Source organism: Ischnura elegans, chromosome 6 (assembly GCF_921293095.1).
Source record: "Ischnura elegans chromosome 6, ioIscEleg1.1, whole genome shotgun sequence".
In the NCBI taxonomy this organism is placed as follows: Eukaryota; Metazoa; Arthropoda; class Insecta; order Odonata; family Coenagrionidae; genus Ischnura; species Ischnura elegans.
Genome location: NC_060251.1, coordinates 55,009,004 through 55,026,289, shown reverse-complemented (window position 1 = coordinate 55,026,289; position 17,286 = coordinate 55,009,004). Strand labels below are relative to the sequence as shown.

At 40.4% G+C, this 17,286-nt stretch overlaps 1 protein-coding gene and 1 non-coding gene across 2 annotated transcripts in view; both read right to left on the bottom strand.

Annotated features, from left to right (window-relative positions):
• Positions 1–17,286, bottom strand: part of LOC124160720 (mucin-5AC) — a 594,376-nt gene that overhangs the window by 45,672 nt on the left and 531,418 nt on the right. Inside the window, exon 2 of the mRNA XM_046536706.1 lies at positions 8,312–8,709. Within this exon, the coding sequence (XP_046392662.1) occupies positions 8,312–8,709 (398 nt within the window). The remainder of the gene's footprint in view (positions 1–8,311; positions 8,710–17,286) is intronic.
• Trnan-guu lies at positions 1,494–1,567 on the bottom strand. Its single transcript has one exon. It is a non-coding gene; the product is annotated as a tRNA-Asn (tRNA).

Genomic DNA, 17,286 nt, shown 5'->3' with positions numbered 1-17,286 from the left:
AAGGACATCGGTTCTGCTTTTTACAGCATCCTGATGGAAACAAGTGAAACTGGTGAAATAGGTTTAGGTTCTAAATAGTGAAACTGGAAAAATGTATTTGACATTTTTAAAAGCGTATGTTTTTCCAAGTGCAAGTTATGCATCGCTTTCCATACCATCTCGCCTGATGTTTCATATTACGTTTATTAGTAGTTTCCTACCAATCCTTATTTTCTTCATTAGTAACATAAAAATTATATTTCAATGGCGATATTTAATTTTTTACAAGGAAATCTCGTGACATTGAATTTTCTCATATTAATTGAAACCCCCACGACATCGCATAGCGTCATAATTTATTGAGTAACGGCAAGTTAAGTTGTTGTGAACGAGACAGCGCCATGTTAAAAGCGACCTTAGTTACGGTATCATACGTCTCAACCCTAATTAACCACTCTACCATGCTCAGTCTGATATTTTCGGCAGGACGGAGCCAGGCCAGGAAGGGAGACAAGACGAGTTCCTTGGACCACTCATAACGAATCCTGTGATCGGGAGAAGAACGCCGTGGGATGAGAAAGGGTTGGGGAGGCGTGGGAGGTGGGGGTGGGAGGATTATAAAAGGGATAGGTGGGAGGAGGGACGGTGAAAGCGACGAGGGGTTGGGGGTCACAAGAATTCCGACGTTGCCACGTCTCCGAGGATGCACCGGCGAGGGCGCGGGGCAGTCCACCTCTCGGACGCCATCCGGAGACGTGACAACGCTGCACAAGGACCACCCCTGAAGAAGAAAGGGGTGTAACCGAGATATCTCCCGTCGTCTCCACTCCCGCCGGGGGAGCACCTGTTCGATTCCCGCCCCGCCCAAGGGCCCGCGATCGCGATTCCGCGGGGGAGAGCCGCGGCATTTGATCGGCGCGAAGGTTACTCGCGACCGTTTGGGTGTCGGGGGTGATTTTGACGCAGGGGGTGCGCGGGAGAGGCGAGTTGTGGTCGCAGATGGAGAGGCGACAGATAGGGAGGCGAGAGAAAGGGTGTAACGGTGTTCTGGAAATGCAGCGGCGTCCCCAGCCACGGTTGTCGCTGCAACTCATTAGGGAGGAGTTGCTCTCTCCCTGTTCGAATGGACCCCAAACAAACATGACGCTGGGAAAGAGGTAACCATCCCATCGTCTAAACACGCTGGTTCCTACAAATATGTGCAGTGAAAAGTTGTCTTTATTTAGGGAATATTCCTATTCCTAAAAGGCTGTAGAAATTGGTCCATTTGGTCCATCTTCGGTAACTACGTGGATCCCAAGCTTGGGGGAAATGTGTAAGATACTCAATAGCTTGGGCTCAAAGTATAACAAACCTCTGTCTCTAAACAGTATAAATTCCATTCGTGTTTTGAAGGTGATCCGTGATTTCACAAAAAATGCTATCGAATAATTAAAAACATTGACTAAATGCAAGTGCGTTCCTTTGCCCAAACAGAAAAAAAAATTAAAACGAAGCGTAAAGGAAAAAAATTACGCCCCCGGGTGGGCTCGAACCACCAACCTTTCGGTTAACAGCCGAACGCGCTAGCCGATTGCGCCACGGAGGCGATGAAAATGGAAGGCTTACATAAAGCTAACAATCATTTTTTCCCCGGTAACATCTAACTTTAGCTTGATTACAAATAAATAGAAAATTTAGTTTTTCGACAATTTTTCCTAGCGTTTCAGACGATTTTGAAGGGGTCAATTCTATGACTTTTAGTCATATCCCATCTCGCTTACCCCAATAATTTGAATGAGTGAGTCAATCAGTCATAGTCGGAAGTGGATGTTCTAGGATAAAGATTGCGGCAAAAATTTGTGTTGAAGTACAACCATTAATTCGCGGTTATCCACTGAATTCCTATTTTCCCAACGTATTAAAAATGTGCCCATCATACTTTTTTCAAGCTGCTACCGGTTAGGAAGAATATAATTTCTAATTTTATGCGCGAATTTCAGATAAAGCTTTAAACTTTTCAGATAAAGCTAGGAACAATTAGAAAGCTAAAAAAAAATCCGAAGGAATTAATTGATTCCAACAAATTTGTAGAGCAGTTGGTACAGTCGTTTATAGGTAACTCTGTTCACGATTTCTCTTCAAAGATATTAGATTTTATTCCATTGTACTGGATTGTCTAATGTTTGTACATATAGTGAAATGATTATCTTGAGAATTCCCAAGAACCTGGAAAATTTTCAATCATGGATGTATGTAGGTATGTAATTATTTGTAAATCTCATATTGACTTTAGCCTTGCAGATGTATAATTTGCCAATGGTGAAATAAATTTATTATTATTATTATTGAAAAGCACTACTAGAAGTTCAAACATGTTTTCTGTTAAGTTTAATCTATCCTTCTTATATATTAACATATCAATGAAAGAGGTACGCTCAAATGATAATAAGGATGCATTAACTGATTTCATAGTGATGGCATAATTTAAAAAAATGTTAGTTCAAAAGCTTTTAATTTACTATTCGTAACTTATAATTGATGATGTAAGGCTTAACTTTGTGTAACCTTTTCATCATTTTAAATGACAGGATAAACTTTGTAAGGTTCACTCATGTTTTTGAGAAGCACAACTAGAGTTTCAAAATATGATTAATCTGACGATGTAACCATGTTATGAAACCTGGGTCACGCTTTTAAAATACATAAGTGACCCTTAAAAAGTTTATTCTTTTATTTTCCAAATGCATATCATTCCCACGAACACTTTTATGCACTGATAAGACAATGGAGATCAGCTCAATAATCTAGGCCGTTGAACGGATAAGTATTTGTGGCAAGCACTGGAGATAAAATGAAGGAAAGGATCGCTATAACACTGATGCTGATGGTTGTAAGAGTATTTAAAGAGAAAGAGAGGAGCGGGAGCTGCGGGGTGTACCACAGAAACACATTACCCTTTGAAGATAAGGAAAGACGAGAGGGCATTTGATGCCAAACAACCGCTTGCTACAGGAACGCTAGCGCATCGGAGAGTACATGGAAGCATGATAAATCACGGGCAATTCACAAGCAATGGGATGCATGTTCGATGGAGAAGATTCCTGTGCCATAAAGAACACGCCACAGATTGAAATATGATGGGATTTGGAAACACCTTTAAAAAATAACAGCATTTTCCTTAGTGTATTTTTCTCAAACTTCACTCATGAAAACGAATATTTTCGGTTCATGAGGCAAGAATTGTGCCACATGAAACAGTGGTCCGCATTTATAATAGAGCTGTTGTGAGAAAAACTAAATTAGAGCTACGATGGAATAATATTTCCTTAAAGAAAGAGTTACTCCAAGAGAAGGTTTTCGATGCTAATCTCAGACCCTCTCTCATTTGATAACAGCCATGGTACTTTTCCCAACCCCTTCCACCATTAAATTTTCTCGGCAAATAAATAAATAAATGAGTTTATAGTTCAGTTACCTACACTGTCTTTAAGGAGATTTCTGAGGAGTAATAATCGCGCAGATCGCCCTTTATCAAGCTAAACTATTGTTACGATCGTGTCTTATTGTTAGCGATGTAGACGAGGGAACATTTAAAACAGGCACATTGTGTCGCTACGACAGGAGTGGAGCCTCCTCAATAGCTTTCCATTAGTTTGCAAGCCAAATCCTCCCTCTAACATTTTTAATGTAAATACCTAAAAATTAATGTATTTGACAATTTTTCACAAAATTTGGGTGAAAATCATTCACCATTGGCGCATTGGCATCAATTTTAACGCTTGACTTGGTCTTCAAATACGTCTTAAAAGCGATTTCCTAGCTTCATTTGATGACAAGGATGGACTAAAGGTTCCCGCAAGATCTTGATAACTTTTTAGCGTTGTATTTACGACAAAGCAATGCTCGAACTTTTCCCGCAAGAGTTGCATTGAAATTATACACAATTGGCAAACGATTATTCATTCCAAGGCTCAAATTAGGCCTAAAGACCTATTTTCTCGCAGACATGACGAACAGCGCGGAGAAATGACTTCCGGTACCGACCATGCAGCTGAAAACAGTGAAGAAAAATTGCCTAAAAAATAATGTATTCGTTGGCAAACATCGCCACTGTAACGAGCTTGTGTGTGACACCACTATTTATGGTAAATCATTTCTTGTAACAGCATGTCACATATGGAATAAGATGCAGATCGAAGTTAAGAATTACATGTATTATGTTAAAACTCTTATTTTTTTCAAATTTAAGTTCCTGTTATTATGGTTCCTTTTTTGCTGTACCATTTTGTTTTTTTTATCAAGTTAAGAATACATGGGTTCTTTTGAGTTGTATCAAATCCGGATGAGGTGTATTACTCCATTCGCCTTTTTTTACTTAAGTACATGCATTTTTTGTTTTGATAAGCTATGAAATGGGAAGACATTATATGAGGGGGTGAGTTGCCAAGCCATTTCAAAAAATGAAACTTTATCCTTTTGTAATTATAGATGTGCTTGCAAATGGTATTATATCATTTTTGGTCTTATGGAGTTTTTACAGGACAATAAATATTTTTCTATCCATCTATGTATGTGAAGGAGGCAGTAGACCGAGTCAGGAGGGAGGCGGGCATGGACATGTAATGTGTTCACTGGAAGCTTGCGACGGGTGTTGGACGATGTGGTCACGGCAGGTTGACCACCTCAGGATGGTATGCACAACGGACGAGTGTTGCAGCGTCTTCGACTGCGGTGGGAGGGAGCGGTGACCCCCGCGGGGGACGCGTGAGGCTGCGGACAAAACACGATCACTCACGCGCATCACGCTTCGCGAGCGAGTGACACCTGCCGACCCGAGAGAGACAGAGAGAGAGAGAGAGAGAGGGGTCCATTTCAACACTCACGGGATTGTGCTACCGCAAGATTCCCTCGCCGACCCGGAAGATCAACGCCTCACACGCGGTGGGACCGGCGGCGGTCATTTCGGAAGTAAAACTATCATTGGCAACTCCTACATGGTCGCCGAGAGTATATTAGCTGCGGCATTCGGGCGCATTTGTAGAGGGGTGCGGCGCACGCCGCAGACGTAAATTTCCGTTAGTGACGGAAAAACGGACGGATTCGATTTTTAAATCGAAATGAAAAACTCGAATTTTCAACAAAAGTCAAAATTAGAACCGAAATATCGATTCATCGAAAAAATTCTTTTCTTTTAATACAGTTTGTCCGATAACTGCATTAATATAAATGCAAAAACAATCAAAATAAATACATGAGTTGAAGAAAAAAATCGAAAAAAATCTACTCAGAATATATGCGTGAATGATTGGTAGTTAGCATTTACAAATGCACGCACATTAAATTTTTGAGATCACCACTTCGAATCATCTGGCTTCACAAAAAGTTTGAAGAAAGATCAACTGATTTTAATGTTATAAAGTTATCTTTACGATCGAGGGCGCGCTGTCCACTTTACCGGTCTTTAGTCATTCTTTTGAGAAAGATGGCGTTGTAATAGGTCGGTAGAGACACTGATCCCTAGATCAGGTTTCACCATTCTTGATCGAAGTTCACGAAGTTTCAGTAAAACCTAGGTGAAGGAACAACGAAGCTTCATCATGTCGAATTAGAAGGTGTTCAATGGCCATGACCAAATACAAAAGTAATAAAATTTTGGAATTGAAAAGTACTTACTGTTTTGATTTTACTTACTCTTAATAAATATCTCTTCATATTTTCAAGTATGAAACTAAGAACTTAATTCATCAAAAAAGGAATGAGTTTTTTTCGCAATTCAGCCGAAAATTTCTCTCCCTCCCACTCCCAATATGAGCCATTAGAATAAAAATGGATAACGTAGAGTCTAAATATGACATACATTATTCAGATCGATTGAAAAAAAAAACGATTATTCATGCCACGTCCCTTGGCATGAATTTTAGCCATATTTATAGCCCATTCACGTATTATACGTCCATTATAATCAACGCATTTGAGCGTATTCAGTCAATTAAATTAGTGCCAGGCGATCCATCTTGAATAATATATCGGAAAGAAGTTTCCGCGTTGAATTTTCCACGTAACGAGAGCAAAAATAAATATTTACAGACGAATAAATTAACGGCAAAAAAGGACGATAATTCTTGTCATTTCAAAAATCACAATGGTCACATTATTTGGAGACGATATCGAAGTGATTAGTGAAGGAATAGGTTACAATGCACAACCAATCAACAAACCGAAAGAATTTGTAGGACGCCCATCACGGATTATTGGCAAAGTAGGGTTTATTTCTCCGACAGTGGCTTAGTAAGCACGATCTCCGTCTCCTGTGCCATAGTGTTGACTTGAGACGTATATTCCTATTCCCCCAAGCTTGTTGAAATTGATCCACTATGCTGTGAGCTGCAACTCATTATGTAGAATGTATTTTCTCCATGAACGCCGGGGAGAAAATATATTCCCGTGTCTAAATGAAGAAATATTATGAAACACCTAAACATTTTACATGTGTACATATTGATTCCTGTACAAATTTGCGGAGAAGTACCACCATTTGTTGGTGGTCATCCACTGAATTCCTATTCTTCCTCGATTGTAAAAATTAATTAGTCCATCATACTCTTTTTCAAGCTGCAGTTGGTTAAGGAGAATATAATCTCTCATTGAACGACGAGGTGTTCGGTAAACCCAGTCTGAGATTCGCCTTAGAAGAAGATGGCTTGGTGGAATAACTGGCAGCATACCTGACCGGTAATCAGGACATTCGGGTTCGAATCCCGGCTATGCCAAATCATTATTTTATGGAGGATTTCATCCTTGGTGTGCATATCATGTAGGACGCTGATGAGAGAAGATAAGAGAGAAATAGTTGCATAAAAAACGAACTTGTACTAGTAAATACTTCTAATGCATAAACGATATGAAAATCGAGATCGCCTGCAAAGAAATCTGCACTTATCCAGCGCAAACCTCCACACTAGTTAGTCAGAACGAATTGTACTAATATACGAATGATAAATAACTAACATAGGAGAATTTTGGAATAGAAATCTTGGAGCAGAAAAGAATAGAAATCTTGGACTCTCGCAGGATATCCTCATTACTCGGATGAGCAGAATTTATAAACCACCAATTCGTCCTAAAATTCAAAGGGAAAGTTGATCAAAACAACCTCTAGGAAATGCCAGGAGAAAATTGACATGGCTCATTTGAAATTTTCAGAGCTGAAAACCACATCAGACACTGAATAATCATTCAATGGGAATCAAGCGATATACAAATAGTAAAATAGGAAATATCTCCAAGAGAATGGCGTTTTCAGTCGACGTGCAATCCACGTGCCTAACAGTATATTTTCATGACTATATGCATCGTTATGTGAAAAGATTAGCTGATAGGATAACTGAGTGGAGAGCTGCGTCAAACCAATCCTAGGATTGTTGACCAGTGATGATGATGATGCATCGTTATCCTCAATTAAATTATATCATGTAAACAAACATCCAATGATTTTTACTAATGAAACGAATTCAGCACCTGTTCAAATCTAACATAACGCCATCTGAAAAGAAATATCGTTTTAGGTACCTACCGCAGAAATAATGCTAACAATTATTTCCCGATAAATACTGATGAGAGGGATTAACTTCCCGAAAAAAAGCATTTCAGGCAGCAGAAGGTTAGTAACCAAACGGTAAAATTAATAGAAACTACATAGAAATGTTCAATAAAACATAGGTAATAATTCAAATAAAAATTCAGGTTTAAACACATTGCAGTTAAGATATTTGGAAATTATATAAAAAATTAGCAGTTTAAAATAGGCAAAAGATCGTTTCAGGTGCGCTCGCGAAATGCAACTCTATAGGAGTTATACGGCACTTGTCCACAGAGATCTTCTCATGACTCCTAATGAAGAGTTTTAATGTTGAGACGGTATCGAGGTATTCATGTAAAACAACAGTTATGGATTTTTCTCGGGCTTCCGTTCTGGTTAAACTCTCGGTCGACCGTCAGACTGTCCTGAAGACGATGAGCAACGTGACCTTTGAAACGTTGGCGACGATGGAGTTTTAACCCGAGTCCAGGGAAAATTCATTATTCACATACGTCGGGAAAGATTCTCTCCATATATGAGAATCAGGAGATGACAAAAATCAACCCTAGCTAGCCATAAAAACAAGTAGGAAATTGGTAAGAGAGGATAAGAGAGAGAAAGTTGCGTGGAAATGATCTATGGGGTAAAACTACACATGCACTAATAGTATGGAAATTGATATAATGGAATATTCCCTGGCAACGCTTCGCAGCACTGTTTACATGATAGAAGCATATAGCTGATGTATGTCAACAAAGTGGTCACAAATACCGTTCTCGTTTCGATGTCCAGGTTCCTCAGTCTCTTGGCGGCCCTCGCCAGGATCTTCGAGGCCGCCGCGGATGACCACGAGGACTCTCCGAAGGCGGAGGCGTTCCTCGTGGACGACGCGCCGCCCGCGGTGGTGTGCAGAGTGCGCGAGGCGAGGCACGAGGACTCGTCCGCGAGCGAGGCGGACGTGAGATCGCCGTTGGGCAGCGCGTTGGCGGCCGCCCTCGCCACGGCCTCGGCAGCCGCAGCGGCCGCGGCCGCCGACGCCAGCGCAGCCGCATCGTAGAGCCTTCGGACGGCCGGGGGTCGGGACAGGGAGGTGAAGAGGTCGGTGGTGACCTCCCGGTTGCTCACAAAGTGGTCCTTCTTTTGGCTGAACTCGCTCAGGTCGCCCTCGGCTGCAAAAAAAGAAACAAAGGAAGGCTGTAATTACCAATTTTAAAAAATTTCAAGTACTCTACCGGTCAACATATATCCATCAAGAAAACTTTCTGCTTGCGATTGTGAAGATATTTAGGTACTTTGCTCCGATTGTCGTCTTTACTTATCCAGAGGAATACTTTGGTGATATATTAACTTGTTTCTTCAGAGGGTCCCATAGCCATTTAGCTTAACAGGGTGGTGACGAGGTTAGAAGCGAATGAGTTCAATTTCTACGAGTGACCTGATGTATGCAATGCTATTTCCTGTTTACTTAATGATACCTGCATGTAGTTAACGAACTGTCGGCGTCCTTATTGAATTTCAATTTCGCACCCGTCTCTTTCCGATAATTTGCTCATTTCGACGAGTTCAAAAATAAACAATTAAGTGCACTAAGTTATTGTAAACATCAAAAATATATTTGAGACAATTCTACAGTAAAAAAGAGTGCGAAATCTCTTCAAGAACCTCATATTCCCAAATTGGAAGGATGTAGCCATATGGCTACCTTGGGCGGAAATGGGTTAAGATAGGTATACATGGAGCATTTTGCGAATCACCCCTGCCAATCTCCCCTCCCTCAAATTACACTTTCCTCTTCATTACTCACAATAAGACCTGCTCAGATTCATTCCATCTATTAATCCAATTCTCTTCCTATTATTCTCATTCTCTCGCTCGTTAACCTGACATCCTTCCCTTCAATGCGGTCTTTCGCACTTCTTACCCGTTTCTTACGTGATCTATATAGACCATCTGTTTCCTTCGCACCTTCACTATTCGACCAACATATCCAGGTCGTCGTTTCTGTTTTCTATTCTCTTATATTGTCAAGCTACTTCACCTTCTCTATTCTTCTCCACGCCAATATACATATTAATTTGTATGAAAATTGGGTAAGACGTCAGAGCATTGATTATAGTAGAGCATCAAGTAAACAGTGCATATTTTAATATCATTCCAGCAAGCAAACATTGCATTCAAAGTAAAAGTATTTCTCAAATACGTAATTCAATAAGCACTATCCTCAAAAGTCGATTTCTGCACATTTCGAATACAGTGGAACTTGGTTATAACGGCATCGGCTGTAACGTCAACTCGGGTTTTACGTCACATTTTATACAGACCAGCCAAAAGTGAACATTTTATGTCGTACGAAAACCCGTTTATATCGTCAACAAATATTGCGACGCTTGGGTATAGCGTCAAAAATTTTGCGATTCTTAGGTTGAAAAAGGGGTACTGTGATTGGTATTATGTCCCAAAGTTCATGGAAACCATGTGCAGAAACATCAAAAGCAAAAACAGGTCACAAGCTGGACGTTGAGCTGGTGACGGGATGCAACTCTTTTGTTTAATTGGTGTCTGGACATATTCCAATGTACGAGTAGATTTCAATAATCAGTGTTGTATAAAGCAGAAAATTTGCGTTTTTATTTTGTCCTTTCACTCAGATTTAAGGCGGCTTTTTTTTATAACGTCACACGGATATAACGTTAAAAATCTTCTGGTCCCTTTGATGAAGTTATAACCAAGTTCCACTGTATATGATAGTTAGCAATGCTTCGACTGGCTTCAACTGCCTCGTGCGACCAGCACTTCAACGTTTTTGATTTAGGTGAACCCTATATCCCTCTTTTGTTCGATTTTGAACAATTTGATAGTTCGATTTCAGTTCAACCGGATAACCAATTCTTCAAACTTCAGATATCCGACAGCCCTTCGCAACGCTCGCCAATCGTGCTATCGCAAAATCCCTTCTGGGGTTCGCCTTAGCGTGACGGCAGCTGGAGACTTCAACGCTCTAATCTATCCTCCCCCCTCCCGCCGAAAGGTGAAACCGAGACGGGGAAGGCGGAGGAGCACCCTCTGGCGGCGGCCGACGACGCGGCGGAAGTCGAGGCTCGTGAGTGTCCGCGCGGCACGACTCGCTATCGGCCACATTCCGTGACGGGGGCCGGAGCGCAGAAAATGGATTGAGTAAGTGGGGGTGAGATTGATTCGTGCGGGTGGGCTGCAGACCGCAGAGGAAGGATGGGGAGCGGCCGGTGACAATGCCGCTGCTCTTGGGAGAGACAAGATGATTGCTGATACGTGCGACGGAAGAGGAACGGCACAGGGCAGAGAGACAAATTGATGGCCAACGGTTGTGGATCTCAAAGGAAATATGAACTGTGGCGCGCATGACGGCTGCCCAGAAACCAAAACACACTGTGACCCCAACTTCCATTACTTTTATTATTATAGGGCATGAAAACAGTTCATACAGGAGATAATTATGAATACATTGTATTAAAATTCTGATAATTTTCCCTCATCTTGGTCACTAAAACTATTATTATTATTATTAAAATTTCGTACCGATTAAGGTATTAAGGATTTTATCAATATTTTAGTGGTTATTTTGAAAGTATTCTACCGATTAAGGTAGGTTTCCATGAAGTGCTTCAGAAGTATTCTGGCAGCCTCCCCTTCCTTCAAGTATTTCCCTCTTCAATTCATAATAAGGCCACTCCCTATCATTCCAACTAAGAATCCTATTATTTTCCTTCCTCTCCCTCGTTTACCCAATATTCTACTCTGTAACACTGTGTTCAACATCCCTTCCCACTAAGAACTCGCTCCATCCATACCTCCTGTCTTCCCCTATCTCTTTGAGAAGCTGCCTCTTCTCACCCACCAATTGCAGCTCTTCGTCGTTCCTCCACCCCTCCGTCCACTGCAATTAACTGATTATAGTTAATTGAGGTAAATGGAGTGAAGATGGACGGATCAAAAATCCATTACGACGCTGGAGAGGTTTGAGAAAAGCCCATGGGGTGGGAAGCCAACACACTAGTCACCACACCAACACGCTCCCCTTCACTGCATTTACGTTCGCTATGAAATCTGTGAAGAGTCTGATCTGGAGTGTAGCGCTTTACGGTGCGGAAACGTAGGACACATAGGAAGGAGGACGAGAGAAGACTGGAGGCATTCGAGATGTGGGTGTGGCGAAGAATGGAGAAGGTGAAGTGGACGAAGAGAAGGAGGAACGACGAAGTGGTGAACATGGTGGGTGAGGAGAGGCAGCTTTTAGATGAGATACGGAGGAGACAGAAGGTATGGGTGCAGCGAGTACTTAGCGGGGAGGGCATGTTGAAAACAATGTTGGAGGGAAGAATGATAGGTAAACGAGGAAGAGGAAGGAAAAGAATATGATTTATAGATAGAATGAAAGGGAGTAGGTCTTATTGTGAATTGAAGGGGGAAATGTATGATAGAAGGGGAGGCTCACGGAATTCTTCCAAGGCACTCCACGGAAACTTACCATAATCGGTAGAATACTTTGATAATAATGAAATCGAATTCACAATTTTTCTGTCTGATTTTCGCGAAAGCAACTTTTGCTAATAGTGAATATAAATTGATCGCTCTGCACTCAACACCGAGCAGTGAACGTTTGTGAAAACCGATTAAAAAGCGCAAAAAGCGACGCCCGAAAGTTCAGCTTGTCAAAGTCACGACGACCTCTTGCAACCCTGACCTATACCACTGCCTTTTCCCGTGTGCTTCACAACAGAGAGTTTCGCGTCGACGAGATCGAAAATAAGAGGAGGAAAAAAAATGAATCAAGCGAACGGACGCGGATACACGACGGAGGTCTTGCCCTCTCGTATCTTGTTACGCTGCGCGAAATTTCCTTCATTTTTTTCGCCCAATTCGTTTCGCATCTCGTCAGCTGGGAATTGCTTCCGATCCCAGAGTACAAATGTAAGCTAAGAGGCACAATCGATCTGAAAAAAATATCTACGAAAGTAGAGCGCAAAATGAACGGAAAAAATCCTGTTTCGATCTTTCCTCAATCAAAAGCGAATTCGTAGAATTTATTTGCCGGATTGGTAATTCTTAACCAAGACGATGAATTACATTATTAGTTTAATTGCTACCTATCTATTTACTCTCCCGATTCCGCTTCTTTCTTGAATCCAAAAAATAAAAATTGTGTAAAAATAATCGGAGAAGGCAATAGGAAATAAAACACAGGTCAGAATTAAAGTATATCACGGGAAAAAATATCCCTGTTTTTGCTAACGACTTAAAATGAAAATTTTTCGGTATTTAAAAAAATACATAATAGTGGTTAACAAAAAGAAAATTTTTATTGAGACGAACGGACAAGAAATAAACCAAAGATATGTATAAAGATGCCAAGAAATAAAAAAATAAACCTAAGTTCCACCCATTTCGAATCCAAGCTGTAGTATCATTTCCATTCCATGAAAGGCTAGTTATAAATGGATTTGGAAACAGAAAATTTATAATGAAATTTCATAAGTATACATTTTAAATACAATCGGCATCAACTTTGTAAAAGTTCATGGTTGATTTAAACACTGTACTTTGAATACGATACTAACTATCACTTGTTTTCAATAGACAATCGCTTTCGTCGGTTAAAGAAAAAGTTCTTCCATTGAATACTAGAGAAAGTCCTGAAATAGTTAAGAAATTCTATATTTCACTTTTAAACGATCAAGCATTATGCAAAATACCTTTGAGGACGGATTGAATTGGTGTCCAGGTCAATTGTTACTTTCAGTTGACGTCGTTGAAATCATCATAGCGAAATGAACTCAAGCCGAGAAAGGAGCAATATAAATCTAGGGATTTGCATACAGAGTAGAACGAGTGAAATGAGACATGAAAGGTTTTCTCAGCTTAAAGCGTGACTCACTTGATGCAACCGAAGGCTTTCAAAGTCATGAAATCCGACCCTCTTCCCATTTTTAAGGTATGAGCGTAGATGACGGACATTCCTCCGCCCACATCTCCCTTAAGCCTCCCTCTCAACTCTTCAATTCCTTTTTCAAATGTAAAGCGGACGACCGTTCAGTCTACGTGCCGCCAGCCCAACCGGCGAGGCAATACGAGAGGCGGAATTGCGCATATAATCTCGCATTGGAATCCCTTCGGAATGGACTATCTCGGAAAAGGTCTTAGCTTAGGGAAATTGCGACTCGAGTGCTAGTCAGTGGAACTACACAAAGGAATTGGTCCGGCTGATGCCGACTCCAATAAAGACGGCGCGCGCATTCGAAATTGGAGATGATACGTTCAGCGTCATCTAAAGTCGAGAATGCATGAACGCGAAATTTCCGAACCAATTTAATTGTTTTTCAGAAAATAGATAATTTTATTTGCTAAGATACTTAAGAAAATAGAAAAATAAAATAGCTAATTTAAATTCAACCCTTGAATTCATGTATCGAGAACGACACAGCTCATTAGAGTATCCACGAATATTACATTGGAGGATTCTCAAGTCCGCCGCTAGAATTTTTGTCGCTCCGCGCGCGTTAAAACAGATTTAAAAATCGCCACTTGCAGCCCTGCCAGTCATCTACATCCACTATTCACGAGTAAATACACGGATGTATTACGTGACTGAGGCATTAAATCATGTAAAATACACATTGAACGCATGCGCGACGATTGTCAATTAAAAAAAGGCCACTTCCTCGACGGTTATAGGCGAACGTCACTCTGAACGCGATACATCTGCCTAGTGGCGCCGCCGAATAAAATGCGCGTGAAACGGCAACATAATTAACGCTAAACCGCCACCGCTCTTGGGCCTCCTTTAATGGAATCCTCTTGAGTATCAATGCTTTGTGTACACCTTTCCCGTAATATTTATCGAACTTTTTCTTGCATCCATTACCATGCAGTAAAAATTCGTATCTTTTTGAGAATTTATTAAGCCCGAATTTGGATCAAATTAGACCCTACCTTTAACTTACAGTTTGATTGGGTACCGATTTTACGACACGTCCTTACTTGATTATGTTGTAGCCAGGATTCCCAAGGATGATTTTAAAATTTCAAGGTATGCTCCTTTATAACAACATTGATAACAGTACTAATAATAATAATACTCAATGATTATTTACGGCGAAATCTGTTTCAAAACCAATCCAAAAAATTAAAATTGACCCTCAAATAATAATTATTTAGTACTTACTGAAAGTAGCTATTTCTATCCATAATTTCGCGCCTTCCAAGTTCCTTGTGTGTACTTTATTTTCGGAAACATAAGATTTCATATATTGAGTATTCTGAAAATGAAAAAGCAGGAGCAATTTCCACAAATTTACATTTATTAATACTACCGGTTTCGCTTTTCAGCATCATCAGGTACTGTACCTGATGATGCTGAAAAGCGAAACCGGTAGTATTAATAAATGTAAATTTGTGGAAATTGCTCCTGCTTTTTCATTTTCATTATGTCACGTTTCCACTCCATCTCGCCTGAAACCTCAGAATATATTGAGTATTCCTTTGCAAAAAAAGGAATACTGAATATATTACATCTGAATGTACAATTTCTTAGATATTTAGAAATCTAAATTTGTAAATTAGTTAAAATCTAGAGATAAATATTGAAGCATATATTGCCAGCATAAATAATTAGTGAGAAAATTTAGATATATTTCATATGCGATCTTCACTATTATCTTCTTTTAAACATAGTCGGTCACCATAGTTGTATTAAGTGAATTGATAACTTTAAATATAAATTAACTCCATTATCTAAATACATACTCAAAAGTGCTACCATTGAATTTCCGTTATTGTCATATTTTTGGTAAGCTTCTTGAAATTCTACCCCACTGTGCATCGCTTCGAGCAACTCTCCGCAAAATACTGCCCCCCATATTTTCCAGGGCATATTCCTCGAAGCACACCGAACGGACAGTTCGAGACGCAAAAAGGTCGACAGTTGAGTCGGCTAATCCCCAACCATCCCTCCGCATAAATCCTCATCATCCCGATCGGGCAAGGAACTCATCCACCGCACACACCCGTTCGAAAAAAAACTACCGATGAGCGTCAGCCAGCCCTCGAGAGGAGACGGACGCGGATTTCTGAGGAAAAGGAGCCACTTTACTCCGATTCCTCCTCGGAGACGGGAAAGGAGGAGGATTGGATGGTCGCTCTCAACACCAGAGACCGTGGACCTCTCTTGCGGTCGTTCCAGGGGAAGGTTCAAGGCCCCCGACGGGAGAGAGAGATTGGTTTACGCCGCGTGCAGAAGTCTCCGGGCACGATACAACAGCATCCCTCCCTTGGAGAGGGTTAGAGTGGGCGGGTGGAGAGGGGGAGGACGATGAGGCCTGTACTACGGAATAGAATTACTGTCGCAAGCGAGCGCAAAAGGTAAAAAGTAATCATTCCACGACGCTTGCGCGTCTTAAGCAGAAAAATCTCGAAGACGTACAGGCGTATCATACGCGGAATCGTAACCGCATCGGATAGGTTTAGACATAGCTGACGTATTTTGCTCGCCCTTTTTTGATCAATTCTTTACGTTTTTCAAAGATGATTAACGCATTTCCTCACATGACATTGTGGTTTCTCCGCCTTTATGACTCCCTCAACTCTAACTAATTGTAAGTTAAGTTTCCAAGTCAAGTGACTAATGCTTCCAAAAACTAGCACCGGTTTGACACAGAGATTTCTGACATTATTTGCTCGACTTTTTTGATCCATTCTTTACGTTTTTTGGCGATGATTATCACATGCCTTCCAATGCCAATGGAGCATCCCAGCCTCTCTTTTTAAAACTTCTTCAACTGTAGCTCCGTTAAGACTTCTTCCAACTCAAGTTACTAATGCTTCCAAAAGTTAAAGCAAGACGTTTCAATTTTGCATCATAATGCATTTTTATAATAGGTAATGCGCTAAAAAATAAATATCTCGGCCAATAAGAAGTGAAAAGAACTGAAAGAGAATTGAATATGATGAAAACATGTATTTTTACTTAAATATTGACAGTTTATTGTACCCATCCTGAAACAAATTTGTAAAATGATGACCAAATTAGGCAGATTTAGCGATAAATATGATTTTATTCCCCCTTTTTACACCCATTCCATCCGTTTTTTAACTATGGTGAACACATAATATCCCATGCCATTGGAGCTTCCCTCCTTCTACTTTTTATTAGGTAGGTACATTTGTTATTCATGTGTACACATCTAACGCTGCCACCAGGCAATAGCCTATTTGCAGCACGTGCAATAATAATAATAATAATTCCTAAGCCTCCCTCAAGTTTCGTGGGACTCCATAAGTTCTCAATAGCGTATCGTTCCGAGTTTCGATCGAGGGTAGCATGTTTTTATTATTACAAAATTACTCCACCGGTTACGGTGGGTGATTGCATATAGCATCTTGCGTACCTCTCGTACATTCTCCCTTCCCAAATTGATCTCTGCTCATCTATGTATTCACTATTAAAGTAATATGTAATAAGTGGTAATAATATATAATAAATTTAAATCAAACGATAAATAAACTGCTAAGTGTATTTGCAGGTTTTTAAGCTAGCGAAAGTGTATTTTAAGGTATAAAATATATTTTTCGACAAAATTGAAGAGGTTGCCTACATTCAAGGATAACTTGTTTTTCACTGCAAAATGCTCTAATCACGGCTTCATCTGGTATGGGCTGTCATATTCACCATATTATGACGTGCCAAGTCGAAACCTAGACTGTAAATTAATACA